The 22,895-nt window shown below is 43.6% G+C and overlaps 1 protein-coding gene across 3 annotated transcripts in view; it reads right to left on the reverse strand.

The window, feature by feature from the left end:
- Nucleotides 1-22,895, reverse strand: part of Hacd2 (3-hydroxyacyl-CoA dehydratase 2) — an 86,676-nt gene that overhangs the window by 52,036 nt on the left and 11,745 nt on the right. For all 3 annotated transcript variants that reach the window (XM_059277863.1, XM_059277865.1, XM_059277864.1), the window contains exon 3: nt 15,712-15,730. In XM_059277863.1, coding sequence (XP_059133846.1) covers nt 15,712-15,730 — 19 coding nt within the window. The remainder of the gene's footprint in view (nt 1-15,711; nt 15,731-22,895) is intronic.

Here is a 22,895-nt window from a genome sequence, read left to right on the forward strand (position 1 = left end):
CCAGCACAAACTCTAGATACTGCCGGGTCTACTCTAGGACAGCTGGAGAATGTGAACTAGAAAAAGCCTCAAAATGACATTACTCTTGACCTGTGTCTAGGAGTTATCAACAGAGACTGATATAACTGTGCAAAGATACAACTGCAGGTATAGTTATAATCTACAGTGTGCAAGACCCTGGTTCTAATCCCCAGTACCACAAAACAAGAAGACCAAGAAAACCTACCTACAGAGTCAATAAACACAGTGTTGGCAAAAAACAAAACAAACCACTATAACACATCTATACAACTGAATACGATGAACCTTCTCAATGCACAAAGATCAACAACCAATAAAACCATACAAAAACCATCCCCCAGCACACCTAACAGATATGGGTTAGTATAGGCTCCAATCACTCCTAAGGTGGAAAACAAAAGACCTCAATTCCAGCACAGCTACCTGGAGCTTTCACTGCGAATCTCTGTAAAAAGAGAACTTGGAAATGTATGAAGGAGGGAGGAGAGGTACAGAGGGCTGGAACCGGACTTAAGTCACCTCTGAAGGAGACAATATACCTTTTGTAGAAAAATACCTCTTAACTGCAGAACCAACCACAGGGACGGACGGTTTCAGCCCCCAGGAGCAGCAATCTGAAATCTGAAGAGGACTATACCACTGGGAAGTGGTGGGTAAAAGGAAGCCAGAGGCGCCCTCTAGCGACAGGTAAAGGAGAGGAGGCAGCAAGTGTTGGAGCCTGTAACACAAGGGAGGCCTAAACAATCAGGACTTCACCCCTACCCCTAGCCAACCTCAAGCAAGACGCTGCCACCCGTGACCCACACTCTCACCCCACAAGTCAATCAAAAATGCCCCCAGAAACAACCAAAAGGAGACTAACAGTATTCCAAACAAAACCGAGGATCTTTAGATAAACATTTGTGACCTAAAAACTGTTAAATCAGAATTTCAAAAGCCGAGATTAAAAACAGACAAAAGCGACCAGAAGTGCAATAAAAACTGAGTAAGGAAAAACTAAGGTGTGGAGATGAAGTCTTAAGTGTCAACATGACCAAAGGAGAACAGTTCAAATGAACACTTAACAAAGGACACTCGGGAGATTGAAAAGAACAAATCCAAAGGATGAAAGAGAGAACTGAAAAAGCAGGCAGGCAAAGTTGAGCAGCACACATGCATTTGAAGTCACTGAAAAAGAAACTGCAAAACAAAAGTACAACGTTTTAACTATAATCCAGTAACACCTTCAAGAAAAAGGCGGCACAAATCTACATATACATTGCTAGAATCTGCTGAGTGCTAGGGCCTGGGATGCAGCTCAGTGCTTGCCTAGCGTGCATGAAGTGCTGGGCTTCATCCTCAGTACCACATAAACAGGGCTTGGTGCTGTGTGCCTGGTATACTAACATTCTGGAGATACAGGCAAGGGGACCAGAAGTTAAAGGTCATCCTAGACTATGTAGGGAGTTCATGGCCAGCCTGGGATACATGAGATCCTGTCTCGAAACAAACAAAAAACTGTGCTAGTATTCTCAACTCTGAACCACATTCTAGGAAAACAGTCTTACCCATGCCCCCCATCTTTCACATACACACAACCACAATGTTTTATGATTTTAAAAAGACAGAGCTGGAGAGATGGCTGAGGGGTTAAGAGTGCAAAATGCTCTTGCAGAGGACCTGAGTTCAGTTCCCAGCACCCATGTCTGGTGGCTCACAACCGCCTCTAACTCCAACTCCAGGGATCCAATGTCCTTTTCTGGCCTCCATGGATACCTGCATTCATGTACGTGTGCACACACACTCCCACACACAGTTGCCTTTTCAATGAATTCAAGGGACGAGAGGGTAGAGTATTTGATCTAGAAAAGGCTAGGAAGAATGCCCATTACAAGTCTGAACTCAGGGGAAACTGCCTCAAGCCCTTCTGGAAAAGCTTTCTAGGAAAGACAATCAGGCAGACCCCCAAATGTCCTTGTACCTGCAGAGTCCTAGCAGTCTTACTGCAGAGCCAGACTCACTGTTTTATTCATTTGAGACAGCTTCACTCTTACCCAGGTGGTTTCCTGGGGGTTTGTTTTCAGGACGCAACCTTGGGAGATGAGGGAGCACTTCCCCTAAAGAGCTTCCACCTACTACATGCAGAAGATTTCCTAAGTTCTCCATTCTTCTAGGACACAAACCATTGTCATGTAGACATTCATATGAACTTACATGGGATGTGAGAAGCATAAAAAACCACTGCAAATGAACACGGAGCTTTGGCTACTGCTTTTTTCATAAGTAATAAAGTCCTTTGTCCCTGGTGAGAGAGTCTTCTCTTCACCAGCATCCAGGAAACAGTAATAAGCAATTCTATCAGCTGGGGAGTAAAGTAAGAGCCTCAGTCCGTCAAAACTCCCAACACTACCAACTCTACTCCACTAGAAGCTGATGGGCAGATTGGAGCAAAGGACGGCGGACAGTGGGCATTTAACAGGTGTAGAATAAAGACTAACACTTAGGGCAGAAGAACATACAAATGTGTGTATGTCCTCAGAAAGTAAACAATGCAATTCTGGAAATGGGAGAAGGTGAAGGGAAACAGGAAAGCATCCTAAGTATTGTGTAGGCAACAAGTGGAGACAGCAGACAGCTTTAAAGGTTGACAAGCTAGAGAGTGAAAGATGAACTAAGACAATGGAGGGCTGAGGACACTGAAAAGGGCACAAATCGAAAGATCATCACTAGGAAAAGGAAAAAATTCTAAATTCCTAAATGAATAAGAAAACACATCAGGTTAGTAAACAGAAATAGAGTGGAGTGGATGCAGAAATATAACAAAAACTAACAGCGACCTCCAAAAGAATACAGGCTACTGCCACTGCCCTTAGTTGCTCACCATAAGATGGGAAGACCCGATTGCTGAAGACACAACACACTTGGGCTGCAGGACATAGAGAAATCCAGCTGGAACTGACCTGGAAACTTCCCCACTGCTGGCTAGCTTTCCTACTGTAGGAAGGACCCACACGGGGGCAGAAAGGTCACCAATGATATCACCTAATAGTTAACCCTGAATGCTACCATATCATCACGCCAGGCATGATGTGTCCACTGGTGCAGTAGGGCATGAAGGTTATCAGAGTAACAAATTACTTTCTGGGTTTGAGGCCTGTTCCACAGGAGAGAATTTATGCCTAGTAAACCTGATGAAAAACTCACAGGCTCTAGGAAGGAATCTACTACTGTTGCTTTGTTACCTGGTCATGTTGTCAAACTGCCTTCTAAATATTTATGTTTACATCCATGGATTAGTGCTGCTCTCAACTTGGTCAGAGAAGCAACTTCTGCAAGGGGCAGCAGTTGACTCACATATAACTAACTGGTCAAAGTGCTGAGAAAACTGGACATCTACATCAACTTCTGATAAGCCTCAGGGAATGTCAAGGAAGAAGGGGTGGAAAGAATTTAAGAGCTAGAAGATGAGAAGCAGCAGCATGCAATGCTGGCTCTGGACATGACATGGCTATTGCACTCATGGACTCACTGCATTCTTACCTGCACAAGACCTGAATGAGAACAAGCCAACAACAGCAGTTAATATGTCAGTACGGAACAAACTGGGTTACAAACAAAACAACAGGGATGACATGAAGTGGGGGGGACATGTGGGGGGGTACCCTGGTGTAGTTGGGAGTGGATATGATAAAGATACAGAGTATACATGTATTAAATTGCCAAAGAAAAAATAAAAGATATTTTAAAAACTGACAGAGCAAGAAAAACAAAAACAAAACTGCACTTGTCATATCAGCAACTATAAATAGGCTCAATTTATTTATCAAGAGGTTTTTAACTGACTTACAAAAGAAGACTCAACCTTGTATTAATACAAAAGTGACTCAAAGGGGCATAAAAATGAACAAGGATATTGGGCAAATACAAACAAAGTGTAGATCAAGATCCTAATATCAGACAAAGTAGAATGAGGGGGAAAAACAGCAGTTAATTTCACCATCTTTGGTGGTACATTCCTCCACTCTAAACTGGATGCTGAGCCAGGACGATCACATGTAGAAGGCCAGGCAGAACAATTTAGCAAGACCCTGCTAAAAATGAAAGTATAAAGGATTCTGGGGATATAGTCCATTGTAGAGCATGTGTGAAGAGACAGAGACAGAGAGACAAGAGACAAGAGACCAGACAGATGGTATTTAGATACATTTTATTATATATGTGTTTATCCATGTTATGTTCTACTTTAGTATCTATTACTGTGACAAAACCCTACAATCAAAAGAAAAGATCCCCAGATCACGGTGCATCACAGAGGGAATCAGGGCAGAAATTCAAAGAGGGTAGGAACCTGGAGGAAGGAACTGAAGATGAGACCTCAGAGGAATGCTACTTACTGGCTTGCTCAGTCTGCTTTCTTATACCACCCAGGACCACCTGGCTAGTCTTTCCATTATCAATCACTAACCAAGAAAATGCTTTACAGATTAACTACATTCCAAACTGACGGAGGCATTTTCTCAACTGAGGTTCCACTTCCCAGATAACTCTAGCTTGTGTCAGAGGCTGTATGTACCTGTGTGCACTGTTACCCACAGAAGCAAGAAGAGGCACTGGATCCCTTGGAGCCAGAGTTACAGGTGTTTGTGAGTCACCAAGCACGGGTCCTGGGATCTGAAATCCAGTCCTCATATGAGCAGCAAGCACTCTTAACCTCTGAGCCATCTCTTCAGCCCCAGAACACACTTTTTTAATTGCGAAAAGCCATACTTCACAACAAAGGTATAGCAATTAGAAATATCTATGCAACAACTATTAATAGACACTTTTGTTTTGTTTGAGACATGAAGTGCTGGTTGGCCTCAAATTCATGGCAATCTTCCTACCTTGGCCACCAAGTGCTGAGACTACAGGCAAGAGAAACCATACATGACCCATAGCAACCATTTTTGCTAAAACAAAAGCCACAGAAGATCGTAGAGAAGATATACAAGACAATCCTAGAAAATTTTAACAGGCCAAATGGACAAAGAATATAAGCAATGAAACAGAACAGCTTTTAAAAAAGAGAATATATACTGAATTTTATATCCAGATAGTATAAATGAAGAAGTATATACTATTCAAAATTATTTGGGCAGTAAAACTGAGTTGAGAAAAGGTTTATCATATTGAGTGAAGAATTATAATGCAGTGTAGGCTGGAGAGATGGCGCAGTGGTTAAAGGGGAGGCTCACAACCAAAGTGTCAAGAATATAATTATCATCATAATCCAGGTCAGGTCAGTGTAGCAAAGATAGGCACATCCCTGGCATCGCTGAAACAATATACTCCCTTCACTTCATTATTTATCCAGTCAACTGTCACAGAACTACACAAAAAATAACTTAAACAATTTAAATAGCAATTTCTGCTGGGTGGCGGTGGTGCACGCCTTTAATCCCAGCACTCGGGAGGCAGAGCCAAGTGGATCTCTGTGAGTTCGAGGCCAGCCTGGTCTACAGAGTGAGATCCAGGACAGGCACCGAAACAACACAGGGAAACCCTGTCTCGAAAACCAAAAATAAATAAATAAAATATAAATAAATAAAATTAAACAACAATTTCTTTTGGGATGAGGGGGTGCATGCCATAGCAACCATGTGGAAGTCAGGGGACAACTTGTGGAAGTCTGTGAGTTCCACGGACTGAACCCAGGTCAGGCTTTGTGGCAAGGGCCTTTACTCACTAAACCATCTTGCTGACCCTGAATAATTCTTTCTCTGGAAGATGATTCACACCTTCTCTGTGAAGTTCAACAGATGGTACATGTCTCATTTTGGTCACTACACAGTGTTTCCACCTTCATTGGTCTGATCTGGCTTTTGAAGCTAAGACTATAAACGGAATATTTTCTTGACCACTACAAACTTGTCTCACTGGGAATTTCTGAAGTGGAACATCTGCTTTCATAGACAAACCAAACTCATGCTCAACTTAAAGATACAGTTAAGAAATACTGAATAATGAACTCCCAGATACACATAAAGTTCCAGTTTTTCATTATCTCTATCATAATGATTAACTCAAGAGGCAGCAACAGAAAAGCATCAATATCCCCTTTCTCTGGTTAACTCACGCCTCAGCTTCAGCTAATGCTTCACTTCTATACATTTTTATTAGAAAAGACCTCCAGTAGACCAGTAAGAGGTATTTTCTTATTAACACAAGGGTGCCATCTAGTGACGACTGTGGGAATACGTTATAGAAAACTTCAGTTCATGGTGCTTGTCATGCAGACAGATGGTATTTAGATACCCAACACCCACATGAAGGCTGGGTTTAGGGACAGATAATCTCAGTGCTGAGGTGGGGGAAGGCAGGCATTTCCCTAGAGCTTGATAAACAGCCAGTTTGGCTGAGTTGGTGAGCTCCAGATTTAGTGAGAGACCCTACCTCAAAAATTAAGGTGGAGGGAGGAAATGCCCGAAGTCAACCTCTAGCCTCTATATCCATGTACATACACCTGCCTGTGTATGCAAGCACATATACTGTCTTAGTTACTTTTCTGTTTTTACAAAATATTAACAAAAGCAATTTAAGGAAGGCTTTACTTTGTCAAGTTCAAAGTATAGTCCGCCATGGTGGGAAAGTTAAGAAAAAAGGAGCAACTGGTTACACTGTGTCTGCAGTTAAGGTAAGAAAGCAATAAATGCTGTACACAGCTCACTTCCCCTATAGTCCAGGATCCCAGTCAGAGATGGTGGTACAGCCTACAGTGGGTAGCTCTTCCTACTTCAATGAACTTAAGATAAGCATGCCCAGATGCCCACCTCTCAGGTGATTCCAGACCATGTCAAGTTGATTGCTAAGACTAATGCACACACATGCACACAGGAAAAAAAAGAAAATTGTGCTTATTTTATCCCAGTTCAGCTTTCTGAAATGACTTTTAAAATGCACCAAAAATGGTAGCAATACCACTATGCTCGAAACAAGCTTCCTAACACACACACACACACACACACACACACACACACACACAGAGAGAGAGAGAGAGAGAGAGAGAGAGAGAGAGAGAGCGCACTGAAACTTCCAGCATACCCTGCTTATATCGCTGCTCAGATCACTAATCATTTAGGATATGGCATCTTTTAGTTTCATGGAACTCTGAAAACTTGGTATTATGTTTATCTAGTCAACATCCTAGCTTCTTGGATCTCAGCCCAGAGGGTAGATGCCTGACTAGTTACTCAGCCATCTACAATACTTAAAAGAGTTCATCCATACCAGCTAATGGTTTATGATGATGGCATTTTCAATACCTTTAAAGATGTTTCCAATGATGAGGCCCTGGCTTCTCCTTCAAGGGCAGCAGAGGGCAGCCTCTGGGCTCTTTTCACATGTTCCCTTCTGAACCACAAGTGGGCACATAAACCCTGGTAATGTTTTGCACCGGCCTTGGGTTCCATCTACCAAGTGCTTGTGAGGTACCAGGCAGTCTACACAGCCCCAGGTAGGTGCCTTGGGATCCTAAAGAGCACACTCCACCTCTCTCCTCTATCCCTTGTCTCATATGTTTGTGCCAAGCAGGGAACAAGTAACAGAGCTGGGTGTTCCTGGCAAAGCAGCTGTATGTGTAAAACTAGAGGTGCGAAGAAGCAGTTTATTCAGAGAACAAGAGTGGAAATCTTGTGCATCAGGAGCAGAACATGCAGGTACCAACACCCTCTTTTCTTCTTTTCTTTCTTTTGTGGGGCATGGAAGGAAAATATATCAGGAGGCAACAGAATGAACTGTAACCAAGACAGGGAGGCTAAGCCAAGTTAGTCTGAAGGAAGCAACTGAGTTGGCAAAGGTTTCAGTTTGGTTAGTACCATCCCAACACGGAATGTATGCAGTGTGGATGCTGGGAAACTACTGTACTTGAGTAAAAGGCAAAGGTAACACCAGAAAGGAATGGAAGGCTGGCTTTGGCAAACTACCTCCCATGCGGCTGTCCAAAACAGCCTTAGAAGCCTAAAAATGGAGCACAAGCCGGCCTGCTGAGCATGGTTCCCATTCTTCTGACCTACCTCCACCTGTCACCACTACAGTCCAGACAAAAAGCAGCACCCGAACCTGAGTAAAAAGTGTTCTTTCTTCTCATCTGTAAGGAGGATGAAAACGTGGGACTGGGATGGGGTCAGGGCTCCTCTAAATCTTAAAGACTTAAAGAAAGGTGTGGGTGAGGCTGTGCCAGCTCCCAGGCACTAAGCTCGAGTTACGCATCAGGACCTAACTCTTGTTCTTTGGTGATATGCTGTTTATATTTTAGGTAAGTATTCCCCTTTTCTTCCTTCCTTCCTTCCTATTTTTGTAAAGTTCAGTCTTAAAATGTCGCCCACATTAAGTAGAACCAAATAAAGCAGTTTTGGGTTCAAAGAAAGCAGTTCTGTTTATGTGCCCTGCTACCCTGAAGGCTGGGTACAAGCTGAAAGCAGAATGTCAGAGGTATTAGCTACTTTCCTTATTGCTATGAGCACATAAACTAACAAGTAACTTAGGTTTAGTTTGGCTCAGTGTCAGAGCATATATGGTCTATGATGGTGAGACATGGCATGGGTAGCCCTACAGCAGCAAGAACATGTGGCAGCTCCCGGGGTTTTATTGCCTTTTTTTTTTTTTTTTTTTAAAGATTTATCTATCTTCTATTCTATGTGTGTAGGTGTTTTACCTGCATGAATGTCTGTGTACTACGTGTGTGAAGTGCCTGCAGAGGCCAGATACTATGTGGGTGCTGGGAAAGGATCCTCTGCAAGGGCAGCCAGATGGCTCTTAACTACTGAGCCATCTCTCCAGCCAAGACAACTGCTTGTGAGATTGGGCCAGAACTGGTGCTGGGCAATAATCCCTAAGACCTGTCCCCAACAACTGGCTCCCACCAATTCCACAAGCCTTTCTAAACAGTACCACCAAGGGGGACCTGGTATTCCAACACCGGGCAAGAGTGTTGTAAGAACTGGCCATTTCTTTCCAGTGTTCTTGTCTGCTGAAACATGGAGACAGTTCTTTCCAATACTGTAGGGCCAGTACTAATGAATGAGCCATCTCTCAGAATGGGGGACTAATGGAGTACAAGCTGTACTTCAAGAGAGGATTTCCTTAGCTCTATGGTGAGAGAAGGCATCTAACAGCCAAACTGGTCACTCCCTTGCCTCTCTTCAGCCTCTGCTCTAGTTCCTTCCTGGTACTGTCACCTAAGAAGATCAGTCTGGAGCCACACACTATCAATTATTCTTAATGTGATAGTGATTTAAAATGTTGTTGTAGTCTGGTAGTCCTGAGGCCTGACTCTGGGGCCTCACTCACACTAGTTAAGCCTTTACTATTAAGCTATATCCCCAGCTCCCAAGTTGGTTTTTTTTTTTGTTTGTTTGTTTGCTTGTATGTTTTTAGACAAGGCACTTGAAGCCTTAGGTCAAAGGCTAAATTCCTATTGGAATTCAAGAAGACAAACTACTTTGAAAGTGCTGAGGGATTCATTTAGAAGAACAAGTGAGACCCCTTACAGAGGCAGCACCGTGATTGGATCTTAGCTTTTATTTCTGAGCTCACTTTTGTCATAGCCACGGACAAAATGTAACTCCAGCAGGGGAGTGGTGGCACATCTGTGGTGTTAATCTCAGCATCCAAAAGGCAGAGGCAGGCAGAGCTCTGAATTCCAGGCCAGTCTGGTCTATAGAGGGAGTTCCAGGTCATCCAGGGCTACACAGCTAGACTGTCTTAAAGGGCGGGGTGGGGGGTGGGGGATACAATTCCAGCTCAGGCTAGGAGTAGGTAGCTCTGAACTGCTCATGGGAAAATCACAACTTAAGAAAATAATTACATTTGGATTTTATGTGCACACGTGTGTGTGCATGTTGGGTGGTTTGGATGAAAATGTCTCCCATACTTGGTCTCAGCTCACCAGCTGCACTGTTCAGGGAAGCACAGAACCTTTAGGAGATACAGCCTTGCTGGATGAAGTGAGTCATAAGAGGTGGGCTTTCAGGGTTAATAGCCACTCCACTTCTTGCTCTTCCTCCGCTTCCCGGATGTGGATAAAATGGGATCAGCTGACTTCCTGAGCCTGTTGCAATGCCTCCCTTACCACCACAGACTCTCCCTCTGGAACTGTAAGCCAAAATAAGCTCTTGCCTCTTTTTTGCTTTTTTGAGACAGGGTTTCTCTGTGTAACAGCGCTAGCTGTCCTGGAACTCGTTCTGTAGACCAGGCTGGCCTTGAACTCACAGAGATCCACCTGCCTCTGCCTCCCGAGTGCTGGGATTAAAAATGTGTGCCACCACTGCCTGGCAAACTCTTGCTTCTGTAAGTTGCTTTTGGTCATGGAGTTTCATCACAGCAACAGAAAAGTAACTAAGAGAGAGAAAGAGAGGGGATTGGTACGTGTGAGTGCAGCCGTGTGTATATCTTGGCACATGTGGGCAGACAGAGGACAACTTATAGGAACTGGTTCTCTCGCTGGGTCCCAGGAATCAAACGCAAGACTTCAGGCTTGCCTGGAAAGTATTTTTATCCACTGAACCATCTTACTAGCCCTTAAAAGGTTTTTGTTAGTGGTGGTGGTGGTGTGCATGAGTGCACACGTTCGTGTGTGTGTGTGTGTGTGTGTGTGTGTGTGTATTATGATGTATGCACACAGGATCTGCCTGTCTCTGCCTCCCAATACTGGAGTTGCAGGCATGCACAGCTGTGCCTGGCTTTTTACATGGGTGCAGGGGATTTGAACTCAGATTCTCACACTTTTACAGCAATGTTTCACCCACTGAGCCATCATAACATTTATATAAATCTGACTACTGACCATTATTCTAGCTTCAGAATAAAAATATAACACTCAATGATATATTTTCTCATTAATAATAACAGCTGTCACTTTACTGGGCCATTTTCAAACTAGCATGCTGCAGACACGGTGCTCCATGTTCTTCAGGTACTGTCTTGACTTTCACAGCCTTGTGTAGCAGGGTCATTAACTCCCTTTACTTAGATAGAAATGATGCTGTATAAGGTCTGCATTACTTCTGGGAGCCTTCAACTCACAAGCACCCTCAGTCTGCTTGAGGTCCAGAGTTTTCAATTTAGAAGCAAACAAAAATATTTTAAGACTGTAAGTTTCTAAAAGACTAAGTACTTGTAGTAAACTTCCAGAATGGCAAGAAAATCAATCGTTATTCCAAAAATAAACTGCAGTTTTATGAGTGAAAAAAATGAAAGGCTACCTTTAGGCAAATACTAAAATAGTCCATTTTTTTATTGTTTTCATTAATTATTTACAGTAACTGAAAATATTTTGGAATATGTTTGGAAATCCACCAGGGTTTGGGAAGCCCATGATCACTGTTCATGAGGCTACTCTAGGTATAACGATAGGTATGTACTGTTATGTGCTGGAACACAGGGACCAGTAAGGAAGTTTTTGATTTCCAAATAGTTAGTTGACGGCATGAAACACAGTGACAAATCATACATTCTCCAAACAGAATGCAATGATAGGATGCAGCACTGGGTCTTACAGGAAAGTGACCAGCCGTGCTTCAAACAGTCAGAGGGGAGGAGGGGGTGTAGTGAAGGAAGGGAGACAAGTCGGTCAGCTGGCCATGTGCTCTGCTCACTCCAGGAGAGGGCAAAGCCCAGGCACAGATGCAGAGGTGGAAAGCCAGAGGTGCCCTAGTATGGACTGGAAGGCAGGCTCCAGACCATGAAGAAATGAAAACCAGTAAAGGTTTGAAGCAGGAAGCAACATGGTCAAAGCCATCCTTTAACTAAAGCCTTCAGGGACAGAGTGAAGCAGCAAGAATGTGGGCAACATAGAAATGGGTTCAACACTTGGCTGAGAACTTTTACACAAGACTGTTTAGTCAGGGTTTTTACTGCTGTGTAGACCACAGCAGCTCTTATGAAGGAAAACATTTAATTAGGCTGTCTTACAGTTCAGAGGTTTAGTCCAATATTGTCATGGCAGGAAGCTTGGCAGCACACAAGCAGACATGGTGCTGGAGAAGGAGTTCTGCATCCAGGTCCTCAGGCAGCAGGAACAGAGAGTGACACTGGACCTAGCTTCAGCTTCTGAAACCTCAATTCCACCCCCAGTGACACACTTCCCTCCAACAAGGCCTCAATTACTTTAACAAGGCCACATCACAGTATACTACATGGTTGGAAACATACATTATGAGTTACCTCCCGTGTTTATCTGTGGTGAGAACAGAGATGAGATCTATGCCTGGGTCTTGCCAACTGGTAATGGAGAGTAGAATAAGACATCACAGACTGAAGTAGTGGAACACAGCAAGTAATAAACCTCAGCTGTTGATATTGACACCGTGCATGTACAGCTTCAGGAAAATCCATGTGGGAGTCTGAGGAGATACACTGAAATCTTTCATAGGAGAAGCAGTCTTCAATTTTTCAGACTATCAACACAATCTGAAAAATACTTAGGGGATGAAATTGGCAAACTTAAGTGACAGCCCAGGGATAGAGTGTGAGAGAAAAAGGTGTTAGTGATGAACTCTAAGTCTAGGATGGGTGACCAGAAGGCTGTGGCTGGTGGCTCCTGACAGAGAATATGGAAGCAGAGTGAGTCTGGGAATGGGGGGTCTTGCTGAGGAGCAGATCCTCATGTGCATCTAGGAGTGGAGATCTAAAGGTCAGTGGGCAAGTCTGGGGTGTGGGGACCAGGTGTGGCTGGGAATTAAGACAAGAGGGAGGGAGTTATGAGCATCTCACAGCATGAGAAGGGAAGGTACTGACCAGAGAAGGCATGTTCAGTTGGAAGCTCAATGAGCTAGGACAGAACCTTCTCAGGACTAAGGACAAGGAGACAGTGGCAGCCATGGGAGAAAAGAATACTCAGTGAACTGAAGCACAGTTCAGTGGGTGAAGAACCAGCCATCACAGTGTCAATCCGGACGGAGCTCACCTCATACCTACGAAAGTGTATCTCTCACACTTCTTCATCAAAGAGTCTTCCTCTTCAAGCAGGTGGAAACATCGCAGAAAGCCACAACTAGTCAAAAGACAGCGAACAACTGACTCAGGGCATTCAGCCCCAACTGATATATCTGTAATACTACAACACAACCCTTACCCCAAGGCCCAGGACCACTGAACAAGAGGGAAGCAAGACTGTAAGAGCCAGAGGACCAGAGTCTACTGCAAGATTGTTTCTTCTAGATGTGACAGGGAAGCTGTGCCCATGGAATCCCAATACGGCTGTTTAAACGAGAGCTGAGCAAGGATAGGGAAATCTCATGGGGCCCCATGCCCAGATGAAGAGCTACAGGCAACTAAAGACTGCTGAGAGGGAAAATCAGTCTTCCCCAGATGAGCCCCTTAAATTGTTATCCAACCGCAAGTGGTCAGCCTGAAAAACATATACACATAAGCAACATTAAACAGACCCAGCAGTTGTATTTACATATTTACTTTCATATATGTGTATGATAAATTAAAGAATGAGAGGTCATGAATTTGAAAAGGAGTGGGGGTTGAACATGGGAGGAGGAGGCAATGATAAAATTATATTTTAATTTAAAATTTGGGGGTTTTGAGATCAGTTCTGTCTATGTAGCCCTGGCTGTCTTGGAACTCACTGTGTAGCCCAGGCTGGCCTCAAACTCACAAGGATCAGCCTACCTCTGCTTCCAGGGTGCTGGGATTAAAGGTGCTGGCTAACTAATTTTAAAAATGCTTGGAGTTCAGATCCCACGAACTCATGAAGAAGTTGAATGCAAGAGAGTACAACAGTTATGATGGCAAATGCTGTCAACTTGACAAGACCTCAAGAGATGGGCCTCTTGGCATGCCTGTAAGGGGATTGTCTAGCAACCCACTATGGGTGGTATTAAAGGAAGAAAGCCTGCTGAGCACAGGATCCACTGATGTGTGTGTCTGTACGTATGTATGTATGTACAGGTGTGTCTCTCGCCCTCCCTCAACTGCAGACACACTGTGACCAGCTGCTTCAAGTTCCTCTGCTGATTCCCATGTAACTGTGCCCAAATAAACCCTTTCTCCTTAAGTTGCTTTTGTCAGTGTATTTTGTCACAGCATCAGCAAAGGAAGCTAAAATCATCTCAGCTCTTATATGGGGAGATGGGATGAGGAGACAGAAAAGTCCCTGGAAGCCTGAGGGTCAGTCAGCTGATGCACGCAGTGGCAACAACAGCAGACCCTGTCTCAAGCATGGTAGAAGACCGGGACTCAGCCAAGCTTGTCCTTTGACCTCCAGATGCACGCCGAGGTATGTGTGTGCACTTATACACAACATGGCTTAAACAGTAGTGAGGAGGGGAAAGAATCTGCCGTACATCTAGGTGAAGGGACAAGGAGGAATTATCTAGGAGGAGGAGGAAATTGCGGACTCAAAGGTTAGGGTCAACATTTATTGTTTCGGTTTTTTGTTTAGACAGGGTCTCCTTATGTAACCATGGCTGGCCTGGAACTCACAGAGATCCTTTTACCTCTGTCTCTCAAGTGCTGGGAATCCTTATTTGTAAGATAAAGAACTCTGATCATTCTGTGAACTGTGAAGAAAAACTGAGGATGGTGAAGAACAATGAGGATGTAGCGAACTCATTGACAGAACAGGGTCCTTGAGGAAAGAGAAGGGCTTTGCAAGTATCGTCCATGTATCAGGGGCCTCCTAGGAGCCCACAGTCTGATGGGAAAGCATGTCAACAAACAGGAGAGTGACACAGACACCAGTCCTCGGCACATTACGTCACAGAATGGAGGACTCAGCTGGCGTGGTTTTCCTGAACCATGTCTGTAACTGCTCCCTCTCCACACTGCTGTCTCACGCAGCAGTGGGACCCAGCCCCACCAGAAATATGAAGCTTTTTGTTTGTTTTGTATGAATGAACAAACGCAGCCATTCATTTTAAAGATGTGTAAGAACATATTTTAAAATAAGCAAAGTAATTTGGGACGTTAAAACAGTCCAACATTAATAAAAATAATACTATACACACAGCAGTATGCACAGCTACTTCAGCCGTGAGCTACACTGACCAGTTAAACTAGCTTGGAGTCACAGTTCTCAAGTTCTCAGACTTTCAGTGCATTTCAATGAATATCATCTTCATATTGTCCCTTCGTCAGACAAACCTAGGGCACTGTGGGCTGGCTTTGCAGGGCCTGTCCACTTTCCACAAGTGACTTTTGTCTAATTGCAGGTGTCTACTATCCACCCCATACTGGAAGCTATGCCTCAGAGTCCAGGACAAAATTTGACGACTCTCCCAACAAAAAGAAACCAACCAACCAACCACGCACACGACCTGCTTTTATTAAAACTCCTGTACCTAAGTGTTGAAACTGTTATGCTTTACAGTACACACAGGGAACATCCATGGACAGACCACAGGGAAATTCTCCAACCAAGCACGGCCCAGAACCTAAACCTTGCTTAGGAACGTGGGGGAGCATCCTTATTTATTACTACTGTGCTGAGACGGCAAGGCTCCTCCTAAACTGACAGAAAAGGAGCTGCGGCAGAGAATGGTGCGTGATGACAACATCTCAACAATACGAACTATGTCAGAAAACAAAACTCCTTTCTTTAACGAGCAATTACACACACAATGATTAAATGGTCTGAGCTTTAAGGATCAAACCAAGCCCATCATCAATGACTTTAAAAGGCACAATTCAATGCATTCAGAAGGTGGGGGGAGTTCTACTTACCTATAGCACAATGTAAAATCTAGAGAGGAAAAAAAGGGAGGAAAGAAAATTAGTGAGGACCAATATTACAGCTTTATTTCACATAAACTGCTCTTTCAGCTAAGAATAGAGCAGCAGCGGCCAGCCATACTTAACCTGAAAAACAAACATTCCACTTTTAAACTTTGCTACAGGCTATTTAACAAAATAAAACCTGTTACTAGTTCTGTCTGTTCATTTTAGTTTGTGTATCTTTGGGAGAGCTCCTAAAGACTTAATGGTCACACAGTGGCTGGTTAGATGTCAACGACCTCTTTTATAACTCGTCAGCTCCCAAGGACACAAAGCACAGCATCTCCTATGTCCCATAATCTGCAGAACAGAACTGTCACAGGCCACACAATGTGGCATCAGCAGCGCCTTTGTTGGCTCTTCTTGCCTAGCAGACCCTTCAATACAGATAGGCATTCTTCAAAGTTCCACCCTTGGTCCCTATCTCGCCTTGCTCAATGATCTTGCTGCAGAGTTCTTCCCTAGTCTAATTTCTAGACATGTCTCCCAGCTCCAGGTCCACTTTCCAAACTACCTTGGACGTCTGCATGCACTACATCAGCATCTCAAAATGGTTACCTCACTGGGAAGCACATCACTTCCTTCCTCCCTATGTTACATCTGAGACCACTGGGCTCCTGGTCTGTTGACTAACATCCCCTCACCCCCAAGTCTCACTGGCTTCCTATCTCTGCTGCTACATCTCAGATCGTCTTGTTTTCACTTCTAGCACCTGGAGTGAGAATGCCATTTCCACCCTATCTCAATGGCCTCCCGACTGGTCAACTGTGTCCTTCTGAATCCCCATTGCTTTAACATTGGCTATGATTGTCTTGAAGCCCTACAGGACTGAGTTCATGAACAGAGTTCTTCTGGGCGAGAAGGATAAAATTTGTTGGAGTTCCTTTTATCACTTTTACAAAATATCTCTAGCAGTTATTTAGTTAACCCTGCTAGTCACCCTGGCAGGTAGACAGGGCAGTTAGGGCAGTGGGTGGGAACACCAGGACACAGAAAGCTGCACAGCTTGCCCACAGTGGTCAGCAATGGCCTGGGCAAGAATCCACGCCTTGGTTTTCTGTCTTCTCTATGTTTTCTACTATTTCTGAGTTATGAGACCCAGAGGCCAGAACATCACAAGACAGATTTTAGCTAAAATATCCCTGATTAGCTCTGTGCTTAAAGACTACTTATTTTACTAACACCCCCAACTCCATTTGGGGTGGAAAGGGCAGAGTAGGAGGAGAAAGCCTGGATTTAAAAAAAAAAAAACAAAAACAAAAACAAACAAACAAACAAACAAAAAACAACTGAGCTAAGCTATACAAACTTGGCCGCTACCTAAGAAGGGAAGAGAAGACTTTCCATCCAGCCAGTCATGTTATCCCTTTCAAAAGACACCCCTGAAAATCTCAAATGTGTGACTCTTACAAGAGAAGCTGAATCTTCTGCTGCTCGGCTCGGCAAAGCTAGAGGCCATATCTAGACTCAAATGAGGGATGAAATGAAGGACATGAATGAAGAGCATCCCTTGAGAAGACAGACAGCAGCATGCACTCTCTTCATTAGGGGACAAGACATCCTGACTGCTCATTAAGGACAGGGCACTGCAGGGGGAAACTGACAGCAATCCGTGCTACCCTGTTTTCTAGTCTCTGTCCTACGAGGCCGAGCCTCTCCTTTTTCATCACATATATTTTATAATGCCCCCTTCTCCTTCCCGATGAAACTCACAGCTGACATGACCAACTTACACGAAATTCTGAAAAACTATACCAACGGATTCACAAAGAAGAAATGAAAAGAAAATGAATTAAAAAGATGTATTTCAGTATGTAAATGCTTTTGGACATAAAGATATAACAACAAGCAGATACAATATTATCTCATAATAAGTAAGTTTGGATTTAAAAATAAAATTTTTCAGGGGCCAGGGAGGTGGCTCAGCAGGTGAAGACCCTGCTGCATAAGCCAGGGAATCCAGTTTGTGAGGGGCCCAGGGAAAGGTAGATGGAGGGACTGACTTCCACCATGTGCACCGTGACTCCTGTGCCCACACCCACATAATAATAAATAAAATTAAAAAAATAGTAAGAATTTTAGATACTACCCTGAGTAAGCTCTAGCAAATACAGACAGAATGGTCCAGACTAACAAGAGAAAACAAATCCATCATGAAGGTAAGTAGGAACAGAAACAGCAGAGTAGACAAATGGAATTGTATTTTGGATTCACTAGATCTTATTTACGTATAAAGAACAGCACAAAAGTAATCTTGTAGGTTATTCCTAGGGGTCAAATAAGAAAGTACAGAAAACTTATCCTTCTGTCTTGAAATCCTGAGCCTAGTGTGCAAAAATTCCTTGCACATCATATTTTTGTTGTTTTTTGAGACAAGGTTTCTCTATATAGTTTAGGTGCCTGTCCAGGAACTCGCTCTGCCAACCAGGCTGGCCTCAAACTCACAGAGATCTGCCTGCCTCTGCCTCCTGAGTGCTGGGATTAAAGGCGTGTGCCATCACCACCTGGCCTAAAATTTCTTATCATCACATAGATAACATGAAATATTATTAGTCTATATTAAAGAAGGTGTTCCCTTTTTTTTTTTTTTGAGACAGTCTCACTATATAGCCTTGGCTAGCCTGGAGTTTGCTATGTAGACCAGGTTGGCCTTGAACTCGCAGAGCTCTTCCTGCATGCTGGGTTTAAAAAGTGTGCACTGCCCACCCAGAGCGACCCCACTAATTTCCTACCTAGTCTGAGTAGCAGCCTTCGGTCTCCTGTCCCGTATTTCTGGGCTGTCTCATTACGTTCAGTAACAACACTAGCACTCTGAAACCTTCTCAGCCAAGTGTGCAGGCCAGCAGTGAGTGCCACAGCACTTCCAGAACACAATGTGAAAGGGAACAAATTACTTTGAGATAGTACCTTTATTTCACATTAGCTTTTTTCTTCAAATTGATAGTGTTAGCACACAGAATTCTAAAGGCAATTTCCCAAGGTTACTGCTGTCTATCCAAACATCGATCTAGATATTGTAGGATAGAGATTTTTTTTGAATGTAATTAAAATGTCAATTTACTTATTTAATATTTATTTATCTGTAGATAACACTTCACTCTGTAGCCCAGGCTGGCCTGGAATTCACAATATAGCCAACCTGGTCTCAAACTAACAGCAATCCTCCTGCCTCAGCTCCCTAGTTGTTGTGACTACAGGCATGGTGGACCACCATACCTTGGTCAAGTCAACTATTTTAAGTTACAGAGATGGTGTGGGTAGACACGACCCAATCATAAGCACACTTTAAGAGTTTTCTAGCATGCATGTGACCTTGGGTTTGAGTCTCAGAACTGGAAAGAGAACAAGAGTCTTCTCTGGCAGGTAGGAGCAGGGAAGCCAGAGACACTCAAAGAACAAGGACTCAACATAGCATGCTTGGAGGCTGGAGGGGCTGTGTGCAAGGACTGCAGAATAGTCCCTGAGTGACGAAAGGCTGCCAGCCAACAGCTAGCTAGGAAACAAGAACCGCAAGGACATCCGCCGGCCTCCCTGATACCTGATGCTGGCACCTTGATTTCAGTCTTGAGCCCCTGAGCAGAGAACCCATGGGCTCTAGTTTCTAACGTCAAGAACTGGGAACCAAGTGAGTGCTGCTGCATGCTGCTGACTGTATGCGGTGCGACAGCCAAGCCTACAGCAATTCTCTAAGCCTTTTCTCTAACATCTTGTGAAGGTTTTTAGTATTAGTGTAGACTACAAAAGGCTAGCCTGGGGAGCTGAGGGGGAGCAGGCAGAACAGATCTTCATTGAGTTGGACACTTTCATGCACTATGGGACATCAAGTAAGTAGTGTCCCTAGTGACTGAGACAATGAAAACACCCTTATAACTTCCCTACTCCTAGGACAGTGGTTCTCAACCTTCTTAATGCTGCGACCCTTTAATAGAGTTCTTCATCTTGTGGTGACCTCCAACCACAAAATTATTTTTGTTGCTATTTCATAACTAATTTTGCTACTGTTAAAAATCGTAATGTAAATATCTGTGTTTTCTGATTATTTTAAGTGACCCCTGTGAAAGGATCATTCATCCCCCAAGGCGTTGCGACCCACAGGTTGAGAACCACTGTCGTAAGATTGCCAGCACTCTGGGATCCACAGAATAAAATCATTGGACTAGAACAAGCATACCTGATAGGAAACACAGTAGAGAACCTGCCATATTCAAACCACTTGCAAAAACACCATACGTTCTTCCCTCAAGAGCCCTTTACATGATGGGGATGTGACAGCCAGCCCTAACTTGATGGAACGGCGTTATTGCCTGCTCTACTCCAGTGACACTTTCCCCAGAGTTCTCAGACCTGTGTAATAATCTGAACCTAACTCCCCTGTAATGGCTAAAGAAACTTAATATGGTACCAGACACCCCCTAAGGGCCTTTGACCTTTGCCCTGGAATGCCTGTAAGACCCCAGTGGCCTGAAGATGAGATAAGAATAGGATAATGGCATTCCTGCTTTCTGATTTTGTAAACCTACTTATCGCTGTGGGCTGGGAATGAAGTGGTCTTTTTATTACTATACAACGGGAAAGAGAAATAACTGGGGGAAGCAAAACAATGTTCTTGCCCAGATATGGGTTCCATAGATACCTGTAAAGTACACCTTGCTATCCACCTGTATAAACCCTGCCTTTAGCCCCCTTCTGCATGGCATGCTGTTTGGCTCCAAGGCCATCAACCTTCTGCTAGCAGTAAGAATAAACTCATTTAATCTAAATTTGAGTGGAGTCTAAGTCTCTGGTCTTTCCCAGTGGATCCCAATGCTACAACATCTATCTACCAAAAAATACACTGATTTGCGTTTTAAATGTTAACCTCTGTGTCAAATGCCATCTTGTACAATGGCTATTTAGAAACACCCTTTTTGAAAAAGCTTCCATGATTTAAACTGAGGAAACTGTGTGAGTTATCAACAAACCTTTCCAACTTCATTAAAAAATTTACTTTGTTATTTAACGTGTATGGATGTTTTGCCTGAAGGCATGTCTGTATACCACGTACATGCCTGGTGCCAAAAGAGGGCCCTAGATTCCCTGCAACTCTAGTTACAAAGGATTATCAGCCACCACATGGTTGCTGGGAATCAAACTCAGGTCCTCTGGAAGAGCAGCACTGCTCCTAACCACTGAGCCATCTCTCCAATTCCTCCAATTTTGTATTTAATCTAAGGTAAGGAAATAACAGCAGAGCACCCACAAAGAGTTTAACCAGTCTCCAGATGACCAGGAACCCACGTGGGAGGAAAAAAGCCTGACCAGCCCAGTACGGGCCAGGTATGCACCCCTGCTTCAACTGGCTATGGCTCAAGAAGGTGAACCGTTGGCAAAAGATGCAGATGGCTGTGGCTTCAGTCCCAAGAACAGCGAGAACTTCCAGACAGGGTGAAGATCAGAGCAGGGTAACTCAAGTCGTGTCTACTATAGCTGTGGGCACGGTGCAGCAGTCCATATGGCTCCTAATTAACCGTGTACATTAACCAACATCTGATTCAATTTAGAAAATAAAATGCCATATACAGATAAGCCCATTTTGCTTAAAATCCATGCCTATAACATGTAACTTTCCCCCCCAGTGCTGAGGATCAAATCCAGGGTCTCAACATATGCTAAGTAGATGCTCTACCACTGAGCTACACTCCCAGCCTTAGCATGTAGTCTTGAGGGACAGACACCAAAATGTAACAGGGCAACTTGGAGGCACGGAGCTTGTGAACAATATGCATCACGTCCTTCATCATCTTCAATTCAAACAGTGAAGACACAGGGCATTTACTGTTAGAAGAAAGAACTTCTCTCTCGTCGGGTGGCCAAGAGCAGGGTTTCTGCCAAATCCTACTGGTCTTTCTCCACCTTTTAATTTATTTACCTCAGGAAAAGAGGATGACTCATCCTGGTGTCAAATTTGGAAGGAATAAATAGGGTGTGCTGAACTAGGTCTAATCCACAATTTCCATAAAGTACCTTACGTGGAAGGGGACCAGTGGAGCAGGGAGAGAGCAAGCGGGGTATATGTAAGCACCATATGTGATACACATATGTGACAAGGTATAGTGAAACCTACTACTATCTTGTACAATGAATGTGTTTATAAATGTTCTTGAAAAAAGAACCCTAAGTTCTCATGGATTCTTCCAGGCCATCCTGGCTGCTACCAGCTGTGATGAGGTGTGTGAAACCACTTCTGGGGTTCAGAGAGGAAACAAAGCATGCTTTCCAGGCTAGCCTTCACTACATAGGCTATTTCTAACATTCTTATCCAACTCCTTTCCAAATGTTTAGAACTTAAGCAAAAGACAAAACAGAACAAAAAAGCCCATTTACTGATCACCTTCAGAGACACCAAGTGTCTTTCCAAAACCCTTTTACATCCTTGAAGGAGAAAACAAGTGAAATTTCCCTAATTACCAGTATTTTCTCATTGTTACGTATTTTCACTCTCTTTCAGCACTATAGTGATTAGTTCTTTGCTTACGCTTCATTTTCTAAGAGGGAAGTAATAAAGCCTCACAGAACTTAACATTGGGAAGTATTGAATCCAGTGTGTTCACTGCTCCCAATCAATGAAGGCCCAAGAGAGAGCAGGGTCACCGTGCTCATCAATGACAAAAATGGTCTAGGACCTAAACTTCTTTTCTGCAGTGTTTTCATATATAGTACGATGATGAATCTTAGGCACTCTAGTTTCCCTTCTCAAGTGTTTCTGCCAGCCTTTCTACACATTTGTTTCTCTGTTCAGATAAACATTTACTCATCAAATCAGCTCCCATGTTCCTGCTACAGACACACTTAACTCCTGAGTCTGCTTGTTGTGAAATCAGCTTTATCTTATAGTTCGATCTCCCTCCCTCCGCCTCTGCCTGCTCCACTTTTGACCCAGTCTTACTACTAAGACTAGCCAAGGCTGGTCTCGAACTCCCAGTCTTCCAGCCTCAGCTAGGACTACAGTTATGTACCACCATGCTTACTCGTTTTTATCTCCACTCACTTTTTTGTGGCACTGGGAGTTGAAACCAGGACCTCACATTTATTTATGTTATTCGTCTATCATCTTGTAAGTTTATAGTAACTCTCCTGTCACACACTGTTTTTTT

This window comes from Peromyscus eremicus, chromosome 12, assembly GCF_949786415.1.
Source record: "Peromyscus eremicus chromosome 12, PerEre_H2_v1, whole genome shotgun sequence".
NCBI lineage: Eukaryota > Metazoa > Chordata > Mammalia > Rodentia > Cricetidae > Peromyscus > Peromyscus eremicus.